Below are 23,358 nucleotides of genomic sequence, written 5' to 3'. Positions count from 1 at the left end.
TCTGTGCTACCACAGAATGGAGTATCACAGCAAGAACTGACAACGACTTCTCCACTCAGCACCCAAGTACAGACAGGAAACAAATCGAATCAATCATTCGTTGAAAGTACATTTTACTGACCGTGGGGCTACGTGGGTCCAGTAGCTGCGGGAGCCAGAGCTGTGAGGCAAATACACTCCTTACTGCAGAGTTACTCATGGGAGGCAGCCCATGGTGCATACTGTCTGTAACCCTCTGGTAAGCCAAAGTATTCCCGGAGGACAAATATACTTCTCTGAAAGACACCAAAAATCACTTTTTAAATACCATCTTTATAACAAAAATTTGAAATATAGTTTGTAACTAGCTTACACATTCATATTAATATGCTGAACTGAACATCGCAGTCATGGGCAATGACCTGCAACTGACTGTAGTTTTGTACCTAGTGAAAAGCTAAGGGCCTGTCTACATGGTGTTTTAGTCCACATCATAAGAGTGTTCGTTTTAGTCCACACTAGTAGGTCACGCACTAACTGGTCTGTGTACACCCTGCTGGTGCGCACGAAAAGTTCCCTGGTTCATATTAAGGTAGTCCCTACACGCTAGGGAAATTTTAGTGCATGCCAACAGGGTCCACGTGTGCTAGTTCATGCATGGCATGCAAGTGCAGACTAAAGCAAGTCCATAGACAAGCCCTTAGTTGCTATGCATAAGCTGAACGCAGTGACTGGTCACTTGCAATTGCATAAGAAACTACTGCTCAGAAATGTATCCATCAGCCCGTGGATTAACATAAGTGAAAATAACATCCTGCTAATGCCAGGGACATTTAATGGAAAGCAGCTCTTCTCATGGGAGAACATGACTATGAGTCAGGAGTAGAGCTAGGCAAATAATGGATTTGTTGGTTGCTGGCAATTCCAGAAAACTGAAAAAAAAAGTTTAATTTAGAAGTTGAACCAAAAATGACATTTTGGAGGCAAACTGAAAAAAAAACCACCAACCAGTAAACATTTAAATGACTATGAATTGCCACAGGCATTAGGCAGGGAAAGAGTGACCCTATAGCCTGGTGATTAGGGCACTTGCCTAGGATGTAGGAGACTTACGTTCAAGTCCTTGATTCAATAACTATTTAATTATTTATATGAAGTAGAGCAAGTTCAACAAGAGACTGAGAGCACCTCACCCCAGAATATCCCATAGCCCAGTAGCTAGGAGACTCCTGCAGTGTGGAAGATCCAAATTAAATCCCTTCTCCATATCAGGCAGAGGACAGGGGGATTGAACTGGGTCTCACATATCTAGGGTGAATGCCCTAACCGCTAGGCTAAAAGTTATGAGGACGACACCATCATTCCTTTCCCCGTTTGTGACTCCAGCCTGAAAGGTGAAACATTTCTATAATGTCTAAATGACTAAGAGCATATGAGGAAAGAGATCCCAGATCCATAGCGCGTTCTTCCATAGAGATATCGTGCTACTTTGTTATGTACTTTATAAACACACACTACATAAACGAAACATCCAAAAACGAAACTGGAAATCAGCCTAAATATACAATAGCTTTGTAAGTTCATCTGAATCTCTTTTACTACAGACATTTCTCATCCCCACATTTTTTGCACACCTTTTAACTCAAGGCCTGAAACCAAACTATTCCCTGCAAGGTGATGAGCATCCTCAACACCTGTTCTCTTAGGAAGCGCTCATCACCCTTTAATTGTAAGTTCCTTGGGGCAGGGACCCTGTCTTTTTGCATGTTTCATGTGCACATATGGTGCTGTACAAGTAATAAATAAAATAGAGTATTTTTAGCAATAAAGGAGTTGTCAGACAAGTTTTAAGGACACCTTGAGCATTCACAGCTGGAATATGTCAAAGGGCTCATAATAAAGCAATTTGCATTTTAGTGTCACTAAGCTCTCACTTGCATTATAACCTCCGTTTGGAGAAAATGAACTTTAATCATGCTCTCAATAAAGAAGTGATACAGATGTAGCACACAGCATATTTATGTTTCCTTTCATTTCCTGTCAGCATACTAATCTTTATCAAAGTGAAATGTTTTCCTAACAAATTGCCCACAATGCCTTAGTAAGTAAAAGATAAACCAAACTTAGCCTCTTGTTTTATTTCTGGTTCCCTGTGGATCTGCAATCTGTCAACAAGTCAATGCTGTGTTTACATCATGTTCCCACAACAATCAAATGATACTACAGAACAGCAATTAAAAGGGGAGAGAGTAGGAGTCACTCCCAACTATCCCTCTGTGCTGGGTGGCAGTGCCCATAATCTATCACCACTGTAAATCACAATTTTATTGATATAGATAAAAGTTAAGAAAATTCTCTTTTGAATGTCTAATGCACATGACACAGGAACACTACCAATAAGTCTCACATTCACAGATAAGCTGTACTCAGATACGCTAAATTGAAATCCTCTTAAATATAGCAGATAAGGAATCTGTCAATTGATAGATGAACTATGTACAGCTGTTTTAAATTTATCTTTTCTACTTGTGTTAAGACAGCTCCTTCCTCTTGAACTGAATTAAAACCCGGTCATGGTACTTTATAAGAGAGCCTGGCAGAGATGATTTTTTGGAATTAGCACTTTTAACTCTCACCGTAATACATGTCTGACTGCTGCATCAAACTGTAGAAACATAACTTCTCTTTGAATGACTAGCAGTTGGGCAACTTTGTTAGGATCCAAGGGGTTTTGAAGGCTGTCAATCATTTTTTGTAGCTCTTGAAGTTCAGTTCCTATAGTTCCCAGGACAACAATAAATCCATCAAATTAGGCAATAGGAAATGCATGCTAATATATACTGGCCCAGTGATCTATTTTAATCTCTACAAGTCTTCCACTTCATGACCAAAAGCCTTTTTTTTTTTGGTCACCAGGAGAATTGTGCTTCTGGAACAAAATAATTTTTGCTGTCTTCGGACATTGTTTTTAGCCTTGCAAAAACATGCTGTAGGGAAGAAGTTATGGCAATTGGCAGATTATGGGGACATAGTTTGGGCAGAGAGAGAGAGAGAGAGAGAGAGAGAGAGAGAGGGGCATAAGGAATAAAAGGTTACAAACCTCTTAAAAGAATGGTTCTATTAGTATTCTTACGTATATCACAAATTTTTAACATAACACCAATGAGAAAAAAGGTTGACAACCCTTTTCCTATTGAAGTCAATAGTCATTTTGCCATTGACTTCAGAGGGAGCAGGATCAGACCGTAAGCCTTTAGTTTATCCACACCTGGTCACCCCAGGTCTGCATTATGATGTGATCCCACCAGCCTCTGTTTGTTGCCCTGCTCCAGAAGCACCGGTCTATATAGGGGCCATCAGCAGCTATACCAAGTGTCATGAACAGCACCAGGCAGTTCGAGTCTGCCATGTATCTGTGTCCTTCTTCTCCTCCTCCTCCTCCAAAAGCTCTGTCAAGTGCTTCTGGTGGGTCAGAAAATGCCACTGAAATGTCCACCAGTGTCTCATGAAAGCTGTGCCTGTTTCCTGACACAGGAGTGAAAGCACCAACAAGAAAAGTTCTTCAAAAGATTCCTCCTTTATGTTGTTGGCTCCCGAAGCTGGGAGTGCACAGACCAAAATGACTGCTGGGCAGGGTATGTTAGCAGACTGTTCCATGCAGGGTGGACAGTCAAGTTTTCCCCACAGTGCACCATGGTCAAAGGACTAGAGTGGCCACATTTTGGGAGGACCCCAGGGAGTCTGGGATATAGTTGGTTTGACTTGGGTCTAGGTGATGGAGTGTGGATGCCAGGGCTCCAGGTTTGAGTCTGGGTAAGAAAATTCTTAACATAGGGTTAAAAATCAATCAATCAGTGTAGATGCTCTAACCCAGAGTCATCTGATTAGAGTCCCACTAACCCTGGGCTTACATTGCAGGGTAGACATACCATTAGGGAGCTGATTCTGCAAGGTACAGAGCACTATCTTCTTCAAAGACACCCTGCACATTGTAGGATCATCAGGCCCAGTATGTTTAGTTTTTTTAACCCAGCAAAGAATATTTCATGTTCATCCAACACTTTTCTTCCCAAAGCACATTATAATCTATTGGTGTATAGAAATCTTCTCCCTAGGTTCTTGTGTTAGCACCTGTCACTGTATTATCTGAGTGCCTTAAACTGCTTACCCACCACTGACAGGACTTGAACTCACAGTCCCTATCTTAGAAGACCAATGTCTTATCCATTAGGAGGCTCAGATCACCATAAATTTACCAGTGAAATGTAGTCACTTCTGGGCAGAGGAGTGGCTATGACTGAGCAGTGAAAGAAGAGGATATTTTTGTCAGGCACAAAGGGCCAGAACAATCTTATGAAAGTGTTAAGGGAATATCTAACTTCTGCAGAATCTGTCATTGTATTTATTTGGATTTTTAAAAGTGTGACATATGAAATAAAAATATATTTTACACAACCTTCCTGTATGCATTCAATTGTGCGGACTTCCGTGTGGTTTTCAGAGCTTATTAAATGTGTTTTTCTCAGCAACACACTCCTTAAATGAAGTCACTAGTATATTTGAGTGTGTTTTTTAATGTGTGCTCATTGTACTAAGTCCTTTTTCCTATGTTAAATGACCCAAAACATTAAAGTCAACATAGCTGTATTAAAATAAAAGGGAATGCAAATCTTTATGATTTGCTATAGTTCTTTCATGCAGTGAACTGTTTCACAGACATGTTTTTTTAATCAATTTATTTTGAGTGTTTGATTATAAGAATCCTGTTTATACATCCAAATAATAGCATAAAAATTATCACAAGACAAATTCTGCACATATACAATTCTGACTGGATACAGCCAAGGACAGAATTCGTCTCTTTCATTTTCAAGGAATGAAAGAAATTTCATATTTAGACCTGATTTTTCATTCATTTAAAAATTGTCAGGCCAGAAAGGAAGCTTCCCTCAATTTTTCTTTTAAAATTACACTTACACTATCATAGTCAGATCTCCAGCCGCTCACTCTTTGAGCAGTGCAAAGTTGTATAGCTACGTAAACACACAAAAGCATGTGGCTTGAAATGTCATACAAATACCACATATGGCAACCTACATATGCATTATACACTATCACAAAAATTTTCTGTTGTAAATATGCATAAATGTGTCCAATGTTTTGAGAATCTAGCCCACTGTATACAGGTATAATCCGACTGCTGAAAACCATCCCATTGCTGATGCATTTAGAAAGCTGCAATATAGCTTAACCCTAGTAATATGTAAAATCTATTATGTAACAGACACCATTTCTGCATATGGTAAACATTTAATCTGTTTCATCTTTGAAAAAAAGAGTTACGCAACTGATTTAATAAAGGAAACAAAATCCTGCCTTTTTAATCTGCTGGTCAAAGATAAAATCATTACGAGCTAACCAAGCAACCTGTGGTAACATTCTGCACGGCCAAGCAGGAGGCCAGAATGCAATGCTTTTTGCTACCTCACTTGGTAGAGACGGAGTGCTGCAGGAGGTGACAGCCCCCCTTCCTTGGCATAGTGTGTTGCAGTTTTCTGACAGTCTACTATCAGTGAAAGGAAGCAAGTACCAGTAAGTGCAGAAAATAAGAATGGGACTTTCTGATAACTTCACACTCCAGTTCAACATGTGTCTCATCTTTAAGATATCTTTCTTTCCTTCCCGCCCCTCAGGATTTTCTGCTTATTTATGTTTGTCCTCAGATAAATCTGAATGAATGATCCTATTTACAAACAGAATAAATCATACAGATTATTTAGAATAAAATCATGCAAACAATATCCAGGTCAACTCTGGATAGCATGACTGTGGGGGGGGGGCCTTTACGTGATAAAAATTAGAGCATATTGCTTTAGGCTAGCACGGTGAATGTTTTTGTTCTAAAGATGGACACAGGACCTTAAAATGCCCATCTCCTGTACTGATGCACTCCATCATAAAAACCAAGTCTCTCACAGAAGGGCTGAAGAATTTAAGCTGTGATAAACAGGAAGGCCCTTTAGCACTACTTTTACACCAACCAATGTGTTCCAAGGTGTTCCAATGGGGGGAGGGATAGCTCAGTGGTTTGAGCATTGGCCTGTTAAATGCAGGGTTGTGAGTTCAATCCTTGAGGGGACCACCTAGGGATCTGGGGCAAAATCAGTACTTGGTCCTGCTAGTGAAGGCAGGGGGCTGGACTCGATGACCTTTCAAGGTCCCTTCCAGTTCTAGGAGATTGGTATATCTCCAATTATTATTATAACAGGTTTTGTCCACTCCAGAATGGGGCTGGGGGGACACAAAAGTGTATGAAACGTTTTCAATAGTTGTTGAACAGTCCACACAGCTCACCTTCCCCACTGGTGATGCTCAAGCAGGGACGAGAGTGTGAACTAAAGCACTATGGCACTGCTTCTCAGTTAGAGGCAAGTTTCAGAGCTGGTGAGAGGTCAAGTCTCTCAGTGTAGGAACAAGAGGAGATCTTAGGCCAAGAAAAACAAGTGAAGTCACTATGGTACTCACTCAACAGAGCTGCTTCCAGCATGCATTTGAAGTGATGTTTTCTGACTCGAATGCCAGACTGATATTCTGCTACTTTTTACTTGTATTAACACTGCAGAGCCCACAGAACTATCGGGAAGAGAGCTGGATCCTAGTCTGGCACATGCATCATCATCAGAATTGTTAACTAAGCTTCAGTAGCAGAATTTCTGGGCTTGAGTCCCCTCTGATTTACACCAGCAGAAGCCAGGAGCAATTTCATGCATGTCAGACACAAACCGCTCTCACATCAGTGCGAGAGAAGAATCTCTTATTGTTGGTACGGAGTGATCCAGAATGAATACAGTTTGCCTTTCAAACTCCAGTCTGAGCTTATAGCACTGGCAGCTAGGAAAGCCGTCTTCTCACTTGTAAACCAAGCAGATTTGATCTGAAAGTTACTGGGACACATTTTTACAGAGAGACTTTTCAGAGTAGAATCTCATTTTACAAGAAATATAGGAGGGTTGCATGGCTGGTTCTTAAGCTGTTAGGAGACATACCAAGGAAGAGTAAACGTGAGAAGGAGGTTTTCTTGGACAACAAAGAAGGGTCTCAGTTAAAGCCTGTAGACTGGAATGTAAAGATGTCTGGGACTGTCCCTCTGAGGGTTCTCCTATCTTCACCACAGGAGAAAGTACTGTGATCTCCACGCCACTCCATAATACCATGTGACATCACACACCAAAAAAAAATAAAAAATCAACCAAACAGGCTTTTTTATTCTGAATTTTAGAGGTACTAGTTGTAAATGGCCTTGTACTTGTGTCAGGATAGACATGCATGTTGCATTTATGAGATTTTTCTACACAAATAAGGCTTTGTTGTAGCCATTTAATCTTACTCTATTTAGTACAGAATTTCATTGTGTTATAAGAGTATTTGGAAGGCAATCAACCGTGCAGCGCAGCCTGGGCAACTTTCTTGTTTATCCTGTTTAACCCCAGTTTATCGTACAGCAGCCAAACCCTCCCAATTTAACCAGTGCACTATCCTGTAATCTCTGGCTTTTGGAACATTATTGTGCTAATATTTGCTCTTGACCAGGAGTGAAAGGCTGGTACAAAAACCAGACATTACACACATCTCCTGAAATTATCAGGTGTTTGTCTTAATTAAAGGGCATCTGTTGTTCAATGGCTCTGAGACCAAACGAGTTCTGCTCCATCTGCAGAAGCATCACTTCACATTGCAGGAGCCACATAGTAGAAAGATGTGGGAAAATCTGACCAGCCCCAAAAGATTTAAACAACTAATTATTACTTATTCTGAAATTAGATTTATAAGACCTGTGTGGTAGGAGGAGGAGGAGGTGGTAGTAGAAGGTCTAGTGATCAAAGCACAGAATTGGGAGACAGAATATGTGTCTTCCATTTCTGGCTCTGCCACAGAGTTGTTTTGTGTCTTGGGCAAGATACTTAACTCCCTTGATTCCTCAGTTTTCTCATCTGTAAAATGGGAATGATGCTACTTACCTACTTCACAGGGGTGTGGTGAGGTCACATTCATTCATGTTTGTAAAAGGCTGTGAGATCACAAAATGTGCATAGTGGAATGTACTGAAATCATTTGATATTAGGGCAATTTAATTGATTTAAACCTTGAGACATGAAAATATGGGGTGGGCATAAAGGTATTTTCTGGTAAATATATAGTATATGATGATGTACTAGTAAGGTAAAAGGCACCATTTCAGTCAGTAACTGTCCTCTTTTTTGTTTGAAAGGTTTTTCTGAGCCTGCTCTGACCACTGATGGTGATGTATTTGTTACTTACCGATCCTTTCGTTCCCTCCCCAGTCCGCGGTCAGAGGCTCTGGATTTAGGGAATCAAAACAGTTTGGGGAGTTTCCTAATTGAGCAAAGCTGAAAAGGTATGAAACGATGTCATGAAGTGCTGCCACGATCTGCAGGCTCTGCCTGAGTGCTCTGTAAGCAGCCTGCAGATAAAATAAACATTGGGAGAAAACCCTTCAAATGATAGATAGAAAATGTGAAGAAAATACATAGCAATAGCAAATATTCATGAATGAAGATTACTGATTATTTGTATCCCAGTAGTACCTAGAGGCCACAGTCAGGATTGGGGCCCACTGGGCGGGTGTTGGACAAACATAGAACAGAAGACTGCCTCTTCTATGAAGAGCTTACAATCTAAAATGTTATGTTGTACTACTGAGTGTTAGGTCTCCTAGAGTCTTGAATGAGTGTCTTTTTGTACTGTTTAAATAAAAAACTTTTTTCCACCCATGAAAAAGATAAATAGATCAAGACCAAACAGGCAATTTGTCAGCAAACAATTGGTATGTTACGGTGTCTCTCTATTTTCCCTCCTCACATTTTAAACCACCACTTTCCTCTTAACACAGCTACTACAGCCAACATCCCTGCTACTTCCCTATAGATTTGGGTGGGGAGAGACAGATGGATGGACAGCAGGGGAAGGGTTAGGGGCATGCAGGCTTGTCTGTAGGCAGAGGGGATCCAACATGGCTAGTTTTAATAAAGATCCAAACTACCCTACATTACCCTGCTATCCTTTTATCTTTTGCTCCTGTGTCTCAAACACAGAGGATGCAACCTTTTTTCTTAATGCCTGTGACCTGACACACCACTCTGATGGCACATATTAATTGCAGCAGGCATTCTAATCAACACACTGCGAGTTTGTTTATTTCCCAGGGCTAGTCATCTCTAACGACAAAGCAACATTTCAACATGTATGAAGAATGTGGTCTGTCCTCCAGATATAGCTACATGCTTTAATTAAGAAAACAAAATCTCTCTTTAAGTTTGTAAATACCAACCTTTTCCGGCAGCATTTTAAACATAATCAGCACCTCAGAAGGGTGAGGAATGAACCACAAATTGAGGAAAGCTTGCCCATCAGGAGACAACAAATGATGTGGTCGTGGCTGAAATGACCTGAGTTATATGGGGAAAATGATAGATTTCTGTCACTTTGGAAAGTTACAACTAAATAAAAGTCTCTGAAATACATTTTTAAAGCTAAATACTACAATGTTGTAATTCTCACTTAAAAGTTGGGCAAAAAAACCTCTTGCTGGCTCAGGCAAAACTTCCATTTGGGCTTGGGATTTACCCCAAAGATTTGGAACAGCTAGAAATACGCATATTTCAGAGATCAAATGATTGCTAAAAGCCAGATTCGAAAGCCCATTGAATTCAATAGGAATCTTTCCATTGACTTCAGTGGATTTTCAACCAGGCCTTATAGTGTACCAATCTAGAAGACCAGAATGCCCTGCAAAAGGCTTCTCTGAACCAAATGCATAACTGTCACTTATGCCAAATAGCCTCTCTCAGAGTGGTATTATTTATTCAAAAATAATAAGCCATGGGCCAGCCCTGCAAAATAATGAGCTTGGTGCCCATTCCTACAAGGTTCTGAATGGCTCCTGCAAAGTGCTGAGTGGCCCCAATTTCTATTGACTTCAACGAGAACCGAAGACATTTGACTCCTCACAAGAGGCACTTTTGTAGGATTGTCTCTTTGATCCCTAGGCAAGAGTGTTCAACTTTGGCATAGGATAGCACAATCTTGCATCATTCTCTGATGACTGCTTCTGTCTGCCTCAGAAACAACACAGCCAGGCTCAAAGAAGTCACACCCAGCCCTCTTTGGAAGGAGTTGGACCAGTGTGGTGATGAAATGTTATAATGTGGGAGAATCAGCAGGGATCCTCAAGGTTCTACGATCCTCCCTCTCTTGGTAAACAAAGTTAATTTAGAGGAGTAAAGGTAGAAATGTAACTTCCTTCTTCCATAGTAATAGGTAGGGCTACAACAATTCATAAGAATTAAAAGTCTACAATGAATATTTGCTTAAATTCCTGTACAACTTTCAGTAGACAGCCCCATCTTCTTGTCAGAAGATGTTTATAAAGTTAGAATATGCATCATGTATTTTTTTTGTTTTTCCACAAAAACAAAACAGTCATTTCCTGTCTCAGTGCACATGAACATGAAATACAATATTGTACTAATTTAGTCTCAGATGAGAGGTTTAACTCAGTGGGGACAGGGATATTGGAACAATTTTTATAGTGGGGGGGGCTGAGAGCCATTGAACCAAACAGTAAACCCTGGATATAATGGAAAACACTTCAAGTCAGGGGCGCTGGCGCACCCCCGCCCCCCAGCATCCCTAGTTCCAGCACCTATGAGTGAGGGGAATAAGTTTGATTTACATCAAAGTGAGTTTTATACTTATTATTATTGTGATTAAAGAGAGAGGTCAAACAGCAGAAAGAACAACTTGCATCTGTGTGTGGGTGGAATAAGAAATGGTTAACTGCAGTGTGTTGTAAATGAAAGAATTAGCTTTGGGTAGGATTTGTTTAACCAGCTGTTCGTTACCTATTTTGCATAAGGAACGATAAGAACAAATTGTACCCAAGGAAACTGCACTTTACCAGGTGATGTTACTGTTTACTTTCTTTATCTGTTTCCTCCATTTTACACCATTGCCTGGAAGCCCTAACAGCAGGGAGAGACCAAGTACAACAGCTGCAGTTCACCCCAAAGGCAATGCTCTCAATAGTAAGCATGCTCCCATAGCATGGATGTCTGTATATTTAATCTCTCCATCAAAGGGGTCTGTTTCCCCACTCTTCGATGCACACATAGCTCCATTTCCTTTTAAATGGTGTTTTCTCCAGGGTTGGGTTAAGGAAAGAATGCCCCTCCCCTCCCCAAGAGGTCAATGTCATTTCTTTCTGCTATGATGTGTATCAGAGGGGTAGCCGTGTTAGTCTGGATCTGTAAAAGCAGCAAAGAGTCCTGTGGCACCTTATAGACTAACAGACGTTTTGCAGCATGAGCTTTCATGTTATGTTAACTTTTCAGAAAGAAACAAGACAACTTATATAGCATCCAGATGAGGCCATTTGCCCTGGTGATATCTGGGAAATTATTCAGAATTCCACCCCTGCCCCCATCATCCTAGCTGCCCTCCCCCCCCACACACTTCAGAAAGAGCTAAAGCACAATTTAAGCTTAAAGATACTAGGTAAAACAGACTATCTACAATATAAAACAAATACCAGTGCTTCCCTTCCCCACCCCCCTTCTTTTCAGAGAGAGGTGGGTGAAATAATATCTTTTATTGGACTAATTTCTGTTGGAGAGAGAGAGAGAGAGAGAAGCTTTAGAGCCGCACACAGCTCTCCTTCAGGTCCTGGAAAGATACTCAGAGTGTTACATCTAAATGTTTGACTATCTTAGATAAATTAACGGAATTATCTCAGCATTTCTGCATTTCCTGTCCTTTAGCAGGGAATATTAATAATACTCAGGTAACATTACCAAGTTACCTAAGGCAAAACTGTAAAGATTGAGGGTAACCACTTTATTATCCAATTTTTTTCATGGCACCTGATCTAGAGACTCACTGAAGCCAATGGGAGTCTCTACTGATTTTAGTGGGGTTTAGGATCAGGTTCCTTGACACATCTTTTCTTTGGGGTTTTATTTTTGTTTGTTTGTTTTTTAATTTTTCCCATTTGGACTGATTCTTCTGTAACTGTTCATTTATTTTTCTCTCTTGAAACCCTCTTCTTTTACTCCTGGGCGAATTCTGTGGCAAAAATTTAAAAATTCTGCACACATTTTAAAATTCTGCAAAATTCTGCATGTTTTGTCAAAACAACACTTTATAATCATGCCAGTTTCAGTTATTTTGGTAGTTTATTTCAAATACCTGTCAGCAACACCCACACCCCTTTCCCCCTCCCCCGCCCCTGAGCCCAGCTGCAGGGACCCCCAGGCCCAGACACCCATACCCCCTCCCACATCCCAGAGTCCAGCCGAGGGGCCTCGCCAGCCCAGACACTTGCATCCCCTCCCCTTCATAGCCTAATTGTGCCCCCCACATGCAGACACCTGCATCTCTCTGCCCCACCAGAGCCCAGAGATCCAGAGGGAGAAACATGCTGGGTCCCGGGTTTGTGTGGAGTTTCTTGCATGCTTCCTCTGGGCAAACCAGGAACTGCAGCTATTGGGAACCCTCCAGCTCCATCCCCCTCCCCACAGCCGTGTTTTCTATTTGCGAACTGGGGAGCTGGGCTCTGCTGGGTCCAGTGGCCTCTAGTGGCATCCAGCAGCTCTGCAGCACCAATTCTGCAGGGAAAGGAAAATTCTGCACAGAAAAGGACTCTTCTTACCTGTAATTGGAGGTTCATTGAAATGGGTGGTCTCTATTTGCATTCCAAACATAGGTGCGCATGCGTGCCATGTGCCAGAGCCGGAAGTCTTTCAGCAGCAGTGTCCGTTGACCTGCACAGCTGCCTTATGTCACTACACGCTCCATGTAGATTATAACAGGCTATGCGGGGTGATGCGCCCTCAGTCTCCCTCTTTCCGCAGCAGAGGGAAAGGTGGTCGGGTATTGGAATACAAATAGGGACCACATATCTCGAAGAGCCTCCAGATATAGGTAAGTAATCTCCTCTTCTTTGAGTGATGGTCCCTATGTGTATTCCAAACGCAGGTGAGTATGGAGCAACGATCAGCTTGGAGGTGGGTGCGAGGACGCGATGGGTAAGGCCTGCTGCAGAACAGCATGGCCCACTGGTTGATGATGTAGTGCGCTGTGAAGGTGTGGACAGAGCTGCACAGCAGATCTCATGCCAGGGTACGTCTGCCAGGGAGGTGGAGGTGGTCCTGTGTGCCCGCGTGGAGTGCACTGAGATTCTGCTGGGCAGTGTCACAATGGAGCAAGCATAGCATTCTGTAATGCACTGAGACCCCCAACTGGATATACGCTGCAAGGAGAGGCCCTGCCTGCTCAAACATTCCACGATGGATATGAAGAGGCGTGGGGAGGTGTGAAAGGCCAGTAGAAAGCCAGTGCCCCGTGGATGTCCAGGTAGTGTAATGTCCTATCCACAGGAGTGGCGTGGGGTTTAGGATGGAAGACTGGGAGATGGATGGACTGGCTGAGATGAAACTCTGAGACGACCTTTGGGAGGAACTTAGGGTGAAGGCGCAGGGAGACTTTGACCTTATGGAAAACTGTATACAGAGGCTCAGCCATCATGGCTGCCAGTTTGCTGACCCGCTGGGCAGAGGCAATGACCACCAGGAAGAGGACCTTCATGGATAGATGAGCCAGGGAGCATGTGGCCAGGGGTTCAAAGGGACACTGGGTGAGGGCAGACAGCACAAGACTGAGGTCCCAAGAGGGGGTGGGGAGTGAGGACTGGAGGGAGTTATCAGGCCCCTCAGAAAGCGGTAGTGGTAGGGTGGGTAAATATTGACCAGCTGTCCACATGGAGGGAGGAAGGCACTGAGTGCCACGAGGTGGAGGCAGATCGAGCTGAGCATGAGGCCCAAGTTCTAGAGCTCCAGGAGGCAGACCAGAATGATCGGCACAGAGACAGCATGGAAGGGGAGGTGTCAGCAGTGCACCCAGGAGGTGAAGTGCTTCCATTTCGTGGTGTTGCATGCCCTCGTAGACTCCCTCCTACTGTGTGTAAGAATACAGTGGACAGGTGATTACCAGGCATTGTCTAAAAACCAGGCCATCAACTGGAGTAGACCTGGGTTGGGGTGGCAGAGCCTGCCATGGTCCTGCGTGAGAAGGTCCAGCCTGTTGGGGAGACTGATCGGTGGGTGAGCTAACAGTCTGAATAGCTTGAGAAACCAGAACTGTTGGGGCCAGCACGGTGCTATCAGGATGACTCTGGCCCGCTCTTGGCGGATCTTGTGGAGGACCTGGGGGAAAACTGTACTGAAGGCTGGCGTGCCACCAAAGAAGGAATCCTGACCCCTGGAGCAATAGAGGGGGAACTTGCGGTTTGCATGGGTAGCAAAGAAATCCCAGAGGAGGGTGCCCTAGGCCTGGCAGCTGGTGCAGAGTGTGGGGTCATAGAGCTCCCACTCATGGTGGAGGTACCAAGTTTTGATCTGCTTTTACAGATCCAGACTAACACAGCTAACCCTCTGATACTTGAAGTTTTGATCAGTGCGTCCACCAGGGAGTTCTGTGCCCCCAGGAGGTACATCACGTGGGGCACGATGTTGTGGTGGAGATACCAGTTCCAGAGGCAGATGGCCTCCATACAAAGTGACCGGGATCTGATGCTGCCATGTCTGTTTATGTACGCCACAGTGGTGGTAGTGTCTGAGAGGATCTGAACGTGTTGGTCACGGAGAAGAGGCAGGAACACATGGCAGCCCTGGCTGTCTGCACGCAGCGCCAGTGTGTTGATGTGCATGCACGCTTCTGTGGGAGTCCACCTCCCCTGCATGGTGCAGCCTGCCAAGTGTGCGTCCCACCCTGCCAGGGAGGCATCCTTGGTGAGGATGGCCATAGGGCCGGGAATGGTGAATGGATGCCTCGGAGCACCTTAGTAGGAAAAGTCCACCACGTGAGTGATGTGCAGACCCAGCTGGGAATGGTCAAGGCTGAGTCCAGGTGGTCAAGATGGGGCCTGCAGACCAAGAGATGCCACAGGTGTAGCAGCGCATATGGAGTCAGGCGTGTGGCATCACATAGGTGCAGGCTGCCATGTGGCTGAGGAGGCAGAGACAATGGCGCATCATCGTGTGCGGGTTGCAGCACGGGGTCTTCACGAGGGCCGGGAGGGTGGCAAAGCAGCCTGTCAAGAGGAAGTTGTGTGCTGCGATCGAGTCTAGGCGCACTTCAATGAAGTGAACCATCTGTGTCGGGAGGAGCACGGATTTCTCCACGTTGACACAGACACCCAGCAAGGTGAGAAGCAAGTGGAGGGCTGCAACTTCTGTCACTGCCTCAGTAAGGGACGGGGCCATCAACAGCCAGTTGTCCAGGTAGGGGAATACAAAGTGCCCTCCTCAATGGAGGTGGGCCGCTATGACAGCAAAGACCTTGATGAAGACTCTGAGGACCGTGGTGATACCAAATGGAAGGACCCTGAATTGATAGTGGTTGTCATCCACGCAGAAGTGGAGGAACTTGTGGTGGGCTGGGTGGATGTCGATATGGAAATATGCATCTTTCATGTCAAGGGCTGCGAACCACACCCCCTGGGGAAGGGAGAGAATGATGGAAGCAAGGTCACCATGCAGAACTTGGTCGTTCTGATGAAAGTATGGAGTAAGCAGAGATTGAGGATAGAATGGAGGCCCCATCCTTCTCTGGGATGAGAAAGTACAGGGAGTAGAAGCCCCTGCCGAGAAAGGGAGCGGGCGGTCACGGGTTCTATAGCACCCTTCCTGAGGAGGTGTCCACCTCATGTTGAAGTAGGGTGTTGTGGGTGGCGCTTCCCAGAGGGGGGGGGCGGTGAAATGGGAAGGTGAGAAATTCTATTAAGTAGCTGTGTCGCATGATCTCCAGTACCCATTGATTCATGGTGATCTTGCCTCAATGGTAGGTGAATAGGGCAAGACAGTCTCCAAAAGGTGCCACAGGGGGCCACAGGTAGTGACACGGGGGATTCACAGCTCTCGGCCATTGCATCAAAACTAGGCCGTCTGATGGTGGCGAGGTGTGGCGGCAGAGGTGCCAATGGCTGTGGGCACTGGGAACAGGGGCACCAGCAGGCCTGCTCCTGGTACCTAGTATAGATAGCTTGGTATGGCAGGTATGGGCGCTGCCAAAACTGTGGCTCAGATTGTCAGCTGCAGGGGCAGCAGTGTAGATCCTGAGGGACCAAAGGGTCACCCGTGAGTCCTTCAAGGAATGCAAGGCCTCGTCCATCTTTGCACGGAACCATGGGCGGCTCCAGGCCCCAGCACGCCAAGCACATGCTTGGGGCGGCATGCTGCCGGGGGTGCTCTGCCGGTCGCTGGGAGGGCGGCAGGCAGCTCTCGTGACCTCCCGAGGGGCGTGCCTGCGGAGGGTCCACTGGTCCCGCGGCTCCAGCGACCGGCCGCAGGCACGCCTGCGGGAAGTCCACCGGAGCTGCGGGACCAGCAGACCCTCCGCAGGCACGTCTGCGGGAGGTCCACCGGAGCTGCGGGACCGGCGACCGGCAGAGCGCCCCCCTGCTGCGTGCCGCCGTGCTTGGGGCGGCGAAATGGCTAGAGCCGCCCCTGCATGGAACAGCTTGTACTCGTTGAAAGGGAGGTCCTGGACAATGGATTGAACATCCCTGGGAAAGCTGGATGACTGGAGCCATGCGTCACATTTCATCACCATCCTTGTGGGCAGGGAGCAGGAAGATGTGTCCCCCCTATCTGCTGTGGCCGGGAGACTGACTTTGGCCATTCAGCAGCCCTCAGACAGCAGGGCCTGCAACCGCTGGCACTTATCCTATGGGGTGTCCTCCAAGAACTCCACTAGCTTGGTACTTTAGAATTGTTGAAAGTGTGCTTCAGTAACAGAGCTTGACAGTTAGAAATGTGGAATTGAAGGGCCGTGGAGGAGTGGAGTTTACAGCCCATGAGGGCCAGGCATTTCACCGTCTCACCCGGGGGGGTGGAAGAGGCAGAATGCTGGCACCCCCATTCCATGGCTGCATGCATGACTAGTGAGGCCAGAGGTGGGTAGGAAAACAGAAAGTCAGCCCCCTTAGCTGGCATGAAGTACCTGCGTTCCACTCCCTTGAGTGTGGGGGCACAGGACACCAGCATGTGCCACACCACTTGCACGGGTTGTAGAATGGTGTTGTGAATGAGCACAGCTACATACGTCAGGCCCTAGGGCTGGAAAATGTCCAACTGGTCCAGTTGGTCTTGGACCTCTTGCAGGGGTTGCCCAAGTCAAGGGCCATCGTCTGTAGCAGCTCCTGGTACTGGTGGTGACAGTCAGGAGAGGAGAGGGTAGATGGGATCAGGGTCTTGTCCGGAGAGGAGGAACCTGCTGTTGGGGTCGGCAGTGTTGGTTCAAGTGCCAGGTCCTCCTCCAGGTCCAAGACTAGCAGAGCCAGCAGAGGGGCTGAAGTGGGCTGGTATGAGGCCACCAACAGTGGGTATGGGTGGTGATAAAGGTCCCATGTGGGCCAGTGGTGCCAGAAGATTGTACTGCAGGCCCAGAGCGTAGGGTGCCAGAAAAGGCAGGTGAGCCCAGGAGTCTGCACTACACCAGGAGACCAGGGAGAAGGATGGCACTTCTGCCAAGAAGCCCTCCAAGTCCAAAGAAGCGTCCAGCAGTGGCAGAGCCATCAGTGCAGGTGGTACCGCAACCGGCAGTGGTGGGTCACAGCTGAGGAGGAGTGGCTCATCTGCTGGTGAAGGTGGCCAGGGGGATCAAAAGAAGCGGTGAAGGCGGGTACAGCAGGTCTAGGTGGGATGTGGGGACCACTGGATTCATCTGGCCCAGTGTCCAGGGTACCTCCCACTGTCTGCCACTCTGACGAAGGGTACGCAGAATGGAACCCGCACAGTCCTAACATGGCTGAGTAGTGCACTCCGGTGGGCTGTTGGGAGCCTCGGTCCTCTCGGGAACCGGCGGTTCTGGCACGTCTTGCTTCTGCTTTACCTTGCCCCCTGCCTTAGGGGTGGCCCAGCGGGGTCATCATGCGATGTCTCACCTGATCGAACCCGGCTTGGGGAGGAAACATGGTGTGGTGCAGCAGTCTGCAATGGGGACTTACTGCAGTGATCGTGAGAGCACTTGCGACTGTTCCTGTGCATCTTCTCACGTCTTGGTGGTTCTGATGGATCTGAGAGTGAATCCGAGGGCGGGGCACTCACAGCCAGTGATGAGTGGTGCACAGCCAGCACTGACCGTCCAGTATCGGACTTTGCACGAGGCCAGAGCACTTTCACCATGAGGAACTTGCAGAGGCGCTGACGTCGAGCATCGCGGGTCCTTGACGGGAAGGACTTGCAGATATTGCAGTAGGCGACCCAGTAGGTGTGTCTCACCCAGGCAGTAGAGGCAGCACATGTGCTCGTTACTCACGGAGAATGAATGAGGGCATGAGGCCCAGTTCTTCAACCCTGGAACGCAGGGCATAATCCCTCAAAGGGGTCAGGAGAAACCCCATAAGGGGCTACTATATACACTAACTAACCAAACTAACATATTTACAGATTTACGAAGAGAAAGGAAATAGAACTATCTACCTACAACAGATTGTCATTCTCGTAAAGCGTACAAGAGTGAAGAGAGGATTCTGACTCTGACCATGCGGTAAGAGGGAACTGAGGGCGCATCGTTCCACACGGCCTCTTATAACCTCTCCTGGCGCACGTGGCGATGTAAGGTGACCGTGCGTGGCAACAGACGCAGCTGTTGACAGACTTCCAGCTCCAACGTATGGTACGCATGCACACCTGCGTTTGGTATACATATAGGGACCATCACTCAAAGAAGAATATTGATTCTGTGCAAATTCTGCATTGCGCAGTGGCACAGAATTCCCCCAGGAATATTCTTTCTTCTCTTATTTGGCCTTTCACTTTATATTCATTTTTACTGTATGTTTTCCCTCTTCCCTCCCCACCATGCTCTTTCCTTCAGTTTCTACCCCTCTTCCACCCTCTCTCCCTCCTGTGATGAGAAACTAGAGTGCACATCCTGCTCACCCTTCAAACATCTGGTGAGTACAAATGTAGGTGATAGGCTTATTTCAGAGAATAAGAAGGTGCTAGAATTAATTTCCTGAAATAATACTAAGGAAGGATGGAAGCTACACACATTGAATTTATTTCCCCATGCTAAGTATTCTCACACCTCTTGTCAAACTGTCTGTAATGGGCTATCTTGATTATCACTAAAGAAGTTTTTTCTCTTAATTAATTAGCATCTTCGAATTGGTAGGACAACTCCCACCTTTTCATGTTCTCTGTATGTGTATATATATCTATATCTATATCTATCTCCTCACTATATGTTCCATTCTATGCATCCGATGAAGTGGGCTGTAGCCCATGAAAGCTTATGCTCAAATAAATTTGTTAGTCTCTAAGGTGTCACAAGTACTCCTGTTCTTTTTTGCGGATACAGACTAACACGGCTGCTACTCTGAAACCTGTCTCTTTGAAATGTAACTAATTGACAGTAGACAAGGTGGTCCTAAGCTGTTATTTTAATTTAAATTATGTAACTGATAATAAATGACATACAGAAAGTGTGGACAAAAAAAGCATGGGGTGGTGTTGGGAAGTGTGGTGGGGGTTAAAGGGTGAGGGCTGAAGGAAAGAGAGGCAGTTTTAAAATTACTCTTCCCCCTAGTTTACAGTCCTCTGAGTTACTTTTAATTGGCTTTCTAGCATAGGAGCTCTTCACCATTTCAAATGTAGGGAGAACAGCTGCTTGTTAATAGCAAGCTAATTAAAGTTGTCTTCTAGCATGCCCCCTGTTCTCTCTCTTTTCACCACAAGCTACATTTCATAGTTGAAAGAGATGTTGTGTAAAACCCTCTCCCCAGAGTATTTTTAAAGAAATGCAAAACTAAAAAACTAACAAACCAATATTGACTCACTTCTTGGATGGTGGAAGGGAGTTGGCCCAATGCATCAGCCAATACCTATTAACATACACTCTGTCATGACTTATCGATATAATAGCCCAGTGAGGGCTAAATGGCCAAACCATTCAGCAGCAGAATCAATGCTAAACAAGTCTTTCCCTGCAGCGTGATGAATGTTTCTGAACTGTTCTATGGACTCTCTCTCTCTCTCTCTCTACTAGAGATCTCCATTTAACCCTTAGAACAGCAACCGGTATGTAGTACGAACTGCAGAAGGATAAATACCCCAGTAGAACTGTGCTCATCTGGCAATTGTGCGTTTGATTTAGTCCTTGCTAAGCAGCCAGGCTAAGAGAGTCAACTAGAGTTCTTGAGAAGTGGTTAACTGATGCTAGTTCTTAATCCCAATGGGTTCAGGGACAGAGCTAGAGCTTGTACTCTCACTGTTAACAGGTTTCACTTAACTCGGAAATACAAGACGACAACTTTAGCTAAACTGAGTTAAAGATTTCATTTCAGACTAGAAATAAGGGTTAATTTTTTAATGACAAAACTAATTAACCATTGGAACAATTTACCATGCATCTCCATGACTGATAACTTTAAAATCAAGATTGGATTTTTTCTAAAAGATCTGCTCTAAGAATTATTTTGGGGAAGGTCTATGGCCCGTGCTATACAGGTCAGACTAGATGACCACAATGGTCCCTTCTGGCCTGAGAATCTGTGAACGTAGGGTTTACATTCTGAACATAAACTAGATTCATTTGATTCTCCCATCCATGGTGGTGGAAGCCTTTGGAGTATTTGAATTCCATGTATGCAGACTTTCGCAGGCACAACCAATTGTGTGCACAAAATCAGAGGTCCACTGGACCCTGGCAGAAAATGTGGCTCAAAGTGCATATGGACTATTAGCTACACTGTTCTTTTCTCATCTCTACTTGCTAATTTGAAACTCTGGCAGCCAAGGACAAATTTTTGAAGACATTACAAACCTGGGATCAGCTTCAAGATTTTCCTTTGAGTCTCTGTTCCCCTTTTTTTCTTGAGATAGCCCAATCATGAAGTATTTGTCTCTGATGACAGGGAAATCTTCTAGCAGGATTTTCAGACTATTGTAGTATGCCATGATCTGGCCTCGCAGGGCATACAGTGACATACGATGGCTCAATCTATGAAAGGTACCAAATATTAGCATATAGTCTTTCTATAAAAATTACTGTGCAGTGAGTCATCCATCCAGATAAGCTGTACTCTTCCTGGCTCTAATCTCTTTCTACACTGAGACATCCTTTGGCAACGTATACTGCAAAATCATCAGATTTAAAGATGGATATTCTGCTATGCTGTAACACACAGTGGCACCATATAGCAAAGCTGCTTAATATTCTGTACTGCTGTAACACCTTTCACGTGATATTCTCACACCCCTTTAAAAACATTAATTAATTAATGCTCACGGCAACCCCTTTGAGGTAGATATTAATACTTAACTCCTCTATGCCTTATTGTAACATGACATAATGAGTTTGTGTTGGACACCTAATTTATTAAACCAGTGTTTTGTTTTTCTCTTCTCATCCAGTCAAATTATATGCAAATTGCCATTTGGTGGTTTGTTTTTTGTTTAGTTTTGTAGACAAACTGGCATTTTATACAAGGATCTAATCCTGTTTCTGTTGAAGTTGATGGCAAAATTCCTATAGACAGAAATAGAAGCCAGAGTGGGACTTACAGCTGTAAAGTATTATTATACTGCCAAGTCAAAGCAAGTGTAAAAATATCCAACTCAAGTTTGAAACTCCGATTCTTCCCGTTTCCCAATCCCTCCAGTCACCCTAGCACATGGATTGAATTTACAGGATTATCTGTGACCAAAGCCAGCCACTCCATCACCACTAGATCATTCTCTGATTTACTGTAAACTACTCTTACTACAACTCTACCCTTGTGGTGAAGACACTTCCCTGACCTTTTCTCACCCACTAATTATCTCATCAACCTCTCTCCTCATCCCACTTCTGGAAAAAGAATGGCCCATTTCCCATCTGTTCCAGCACACTCTCTTCAATGTTATTTGTGCTCCCTCTAGCTCCCCACAATCTCCCACTAATCACTAGAAGCCTTCCTCTTTCTCTTTGCTTTATGACTAACTATAAAACATTGTGAAAAATACATTATAATGGTTATATTGTAATCTAATAGAAAAAGATCCTGTTCAAAGTAAAGCCTCGGCCACTTTCACATTTCAGTCGCACAGGATTTAAACAAAAATAAAAAAAAACAAAGAAAAAAGAGACAAATGTATATATTTGATGTACTCACTTATGACAGTATTCAGCAATAACTTCTCTTTTGATTTTTTCATTTTCATTCTGCAAGATAATATTTTCTTCTTAGTGACAGCTCTACAACATTTGTGTACCTTGCATCCAAAAGACTATAAAATAGTCCAATATAGCAACATTTTCTATTATAGAAATGCTGCTTTATTAATGTATTAAATAAGGTTCTGGATCATAGGCAACATTACAAAGCAGTCTAACTCCTTTCTTCATAAAAAACTTTGATGAGAATGATCAGAGATGATTTTCACCAGTACAGCAGATCCTGTAAAAATTTATATCAATCCAATAATCAAATTCAACAAAATTATTAGAATAGTTTTTATTCAGGACATGATATTAAACACCATTTAATTGACACATTGAGATATTTTCCAAAAAAGTATTCAACTTATAGTTCCCCCACAAATATTCAGTCAGCTTATTGAGCTGGTTCCATAGTTTGTGAATATACTCAACTGAATTATGTATTTTGATTAATTTGTTTGATAAAATATTTAATGGGGCTTCGACCACCACCCCATGTCTGTTCAGGACCACGCCTAACTTGTAATGCATTTAGGAGAAGTCTTGAATCACAAGCAAATTCAAGACAGGATCCAAGTATCTCAGTTTCTAGACACTGGATAAGGATGATTTTCCAGACCTATAGAAAATCTGGGTCCGACTTAGAAAGCTGACCGTAAAGATGTAATCAGATGAGGTTCAATAAGGAAAAGTGCAGAGTCCTGCACTTAGGACAGAAGAATCCCATGCATTGCTACAGGCTGGCTAAGTGGCAGATCTGCAGAAAAGGAAGTGGACGAAAAGCTGTATATAAGTCAACAGCGTGCCCTTGTTGCCAAGAAGGCTAACAGCATATTGGGCTGCATGAATAGGAGCATTGCCAGCAGATCAAGGGAAGTGATTATTCCCCTCTATTCGGCACTAGTGAGGCCACATCTGGAGTACTGCATTCAGTTTTGGGCCCCTCACTACAGAAAGGATGTGGACAAATTGGCGAGAGTCCAGTGGAGGGCAATGAAAATTATTAGGGGTTGGGGCACATGACTTATGAGGAGAGGCTGAGGGAACTGGGCTTACTTAGTCTGCAGAAGAGAAGAGTGACGGGGGATTTGATAGCAG

At 44.6% G+C, this 23,358-nt stretch overlaps 1 protein-coding gene across 1 annotated transcript in view; it reads right to left on the bottom strand.

Moving 5' to 3' along the window:
- The window catches only part of LOC123366263, a 130,237-nt gene that overhangs the window by 51,105 nt on the left and 55,774 nt on the right, over positions 1 to 23,358 (bottom strand). The window contains exons 28-33 of the mRNA XM_045009538.1: positions 22,214 to 22,263; positions 20,884 to 21,060; positions 9,329 to 9,446; positions 8,299 to 8,461; positions 2,616 to 2,754; positions 122 to 275 (exon numbers count right to left, since the gene is read on the bottom strand). Coding sequence (XP_044865473.1) covers positions 122 to 275; positions 2,616 to 2,754; positions 8,299 to 8,461; positions 9,329 to 9,446; positions 20,884 to 21,060; positions 22,214 to 22,263 — 801 coding nt within the window. The remainder of the gene's footprint in view (positions 1 to 121; positions 276 to 2,615; positions 2,755 to 8,298; positions 8,462 to 9,328; positions 9,447 to 20,883; positions 21,061 to 22,213; positions 22,264 to 23,358) is intronic.

This window comes from Mauremys mutica, chromosome 3, assembly GCF_020497125.1.
Source record: "Mauremys mutica isolate MM-2020 ecotype Southern chromosome 3, ASM2049712v1, whole genome shotgun sequence".
Lineage (NCBI taxonomy): Eukaryota > Metazoa > Chordata > Testudines > Geoemydidae > Mauremys > Mauremys mutica.
Note: the sequence above shows the minus strand (reverse complement) of the source record. Positions and strands in the feature narration are given on the sequence as shown.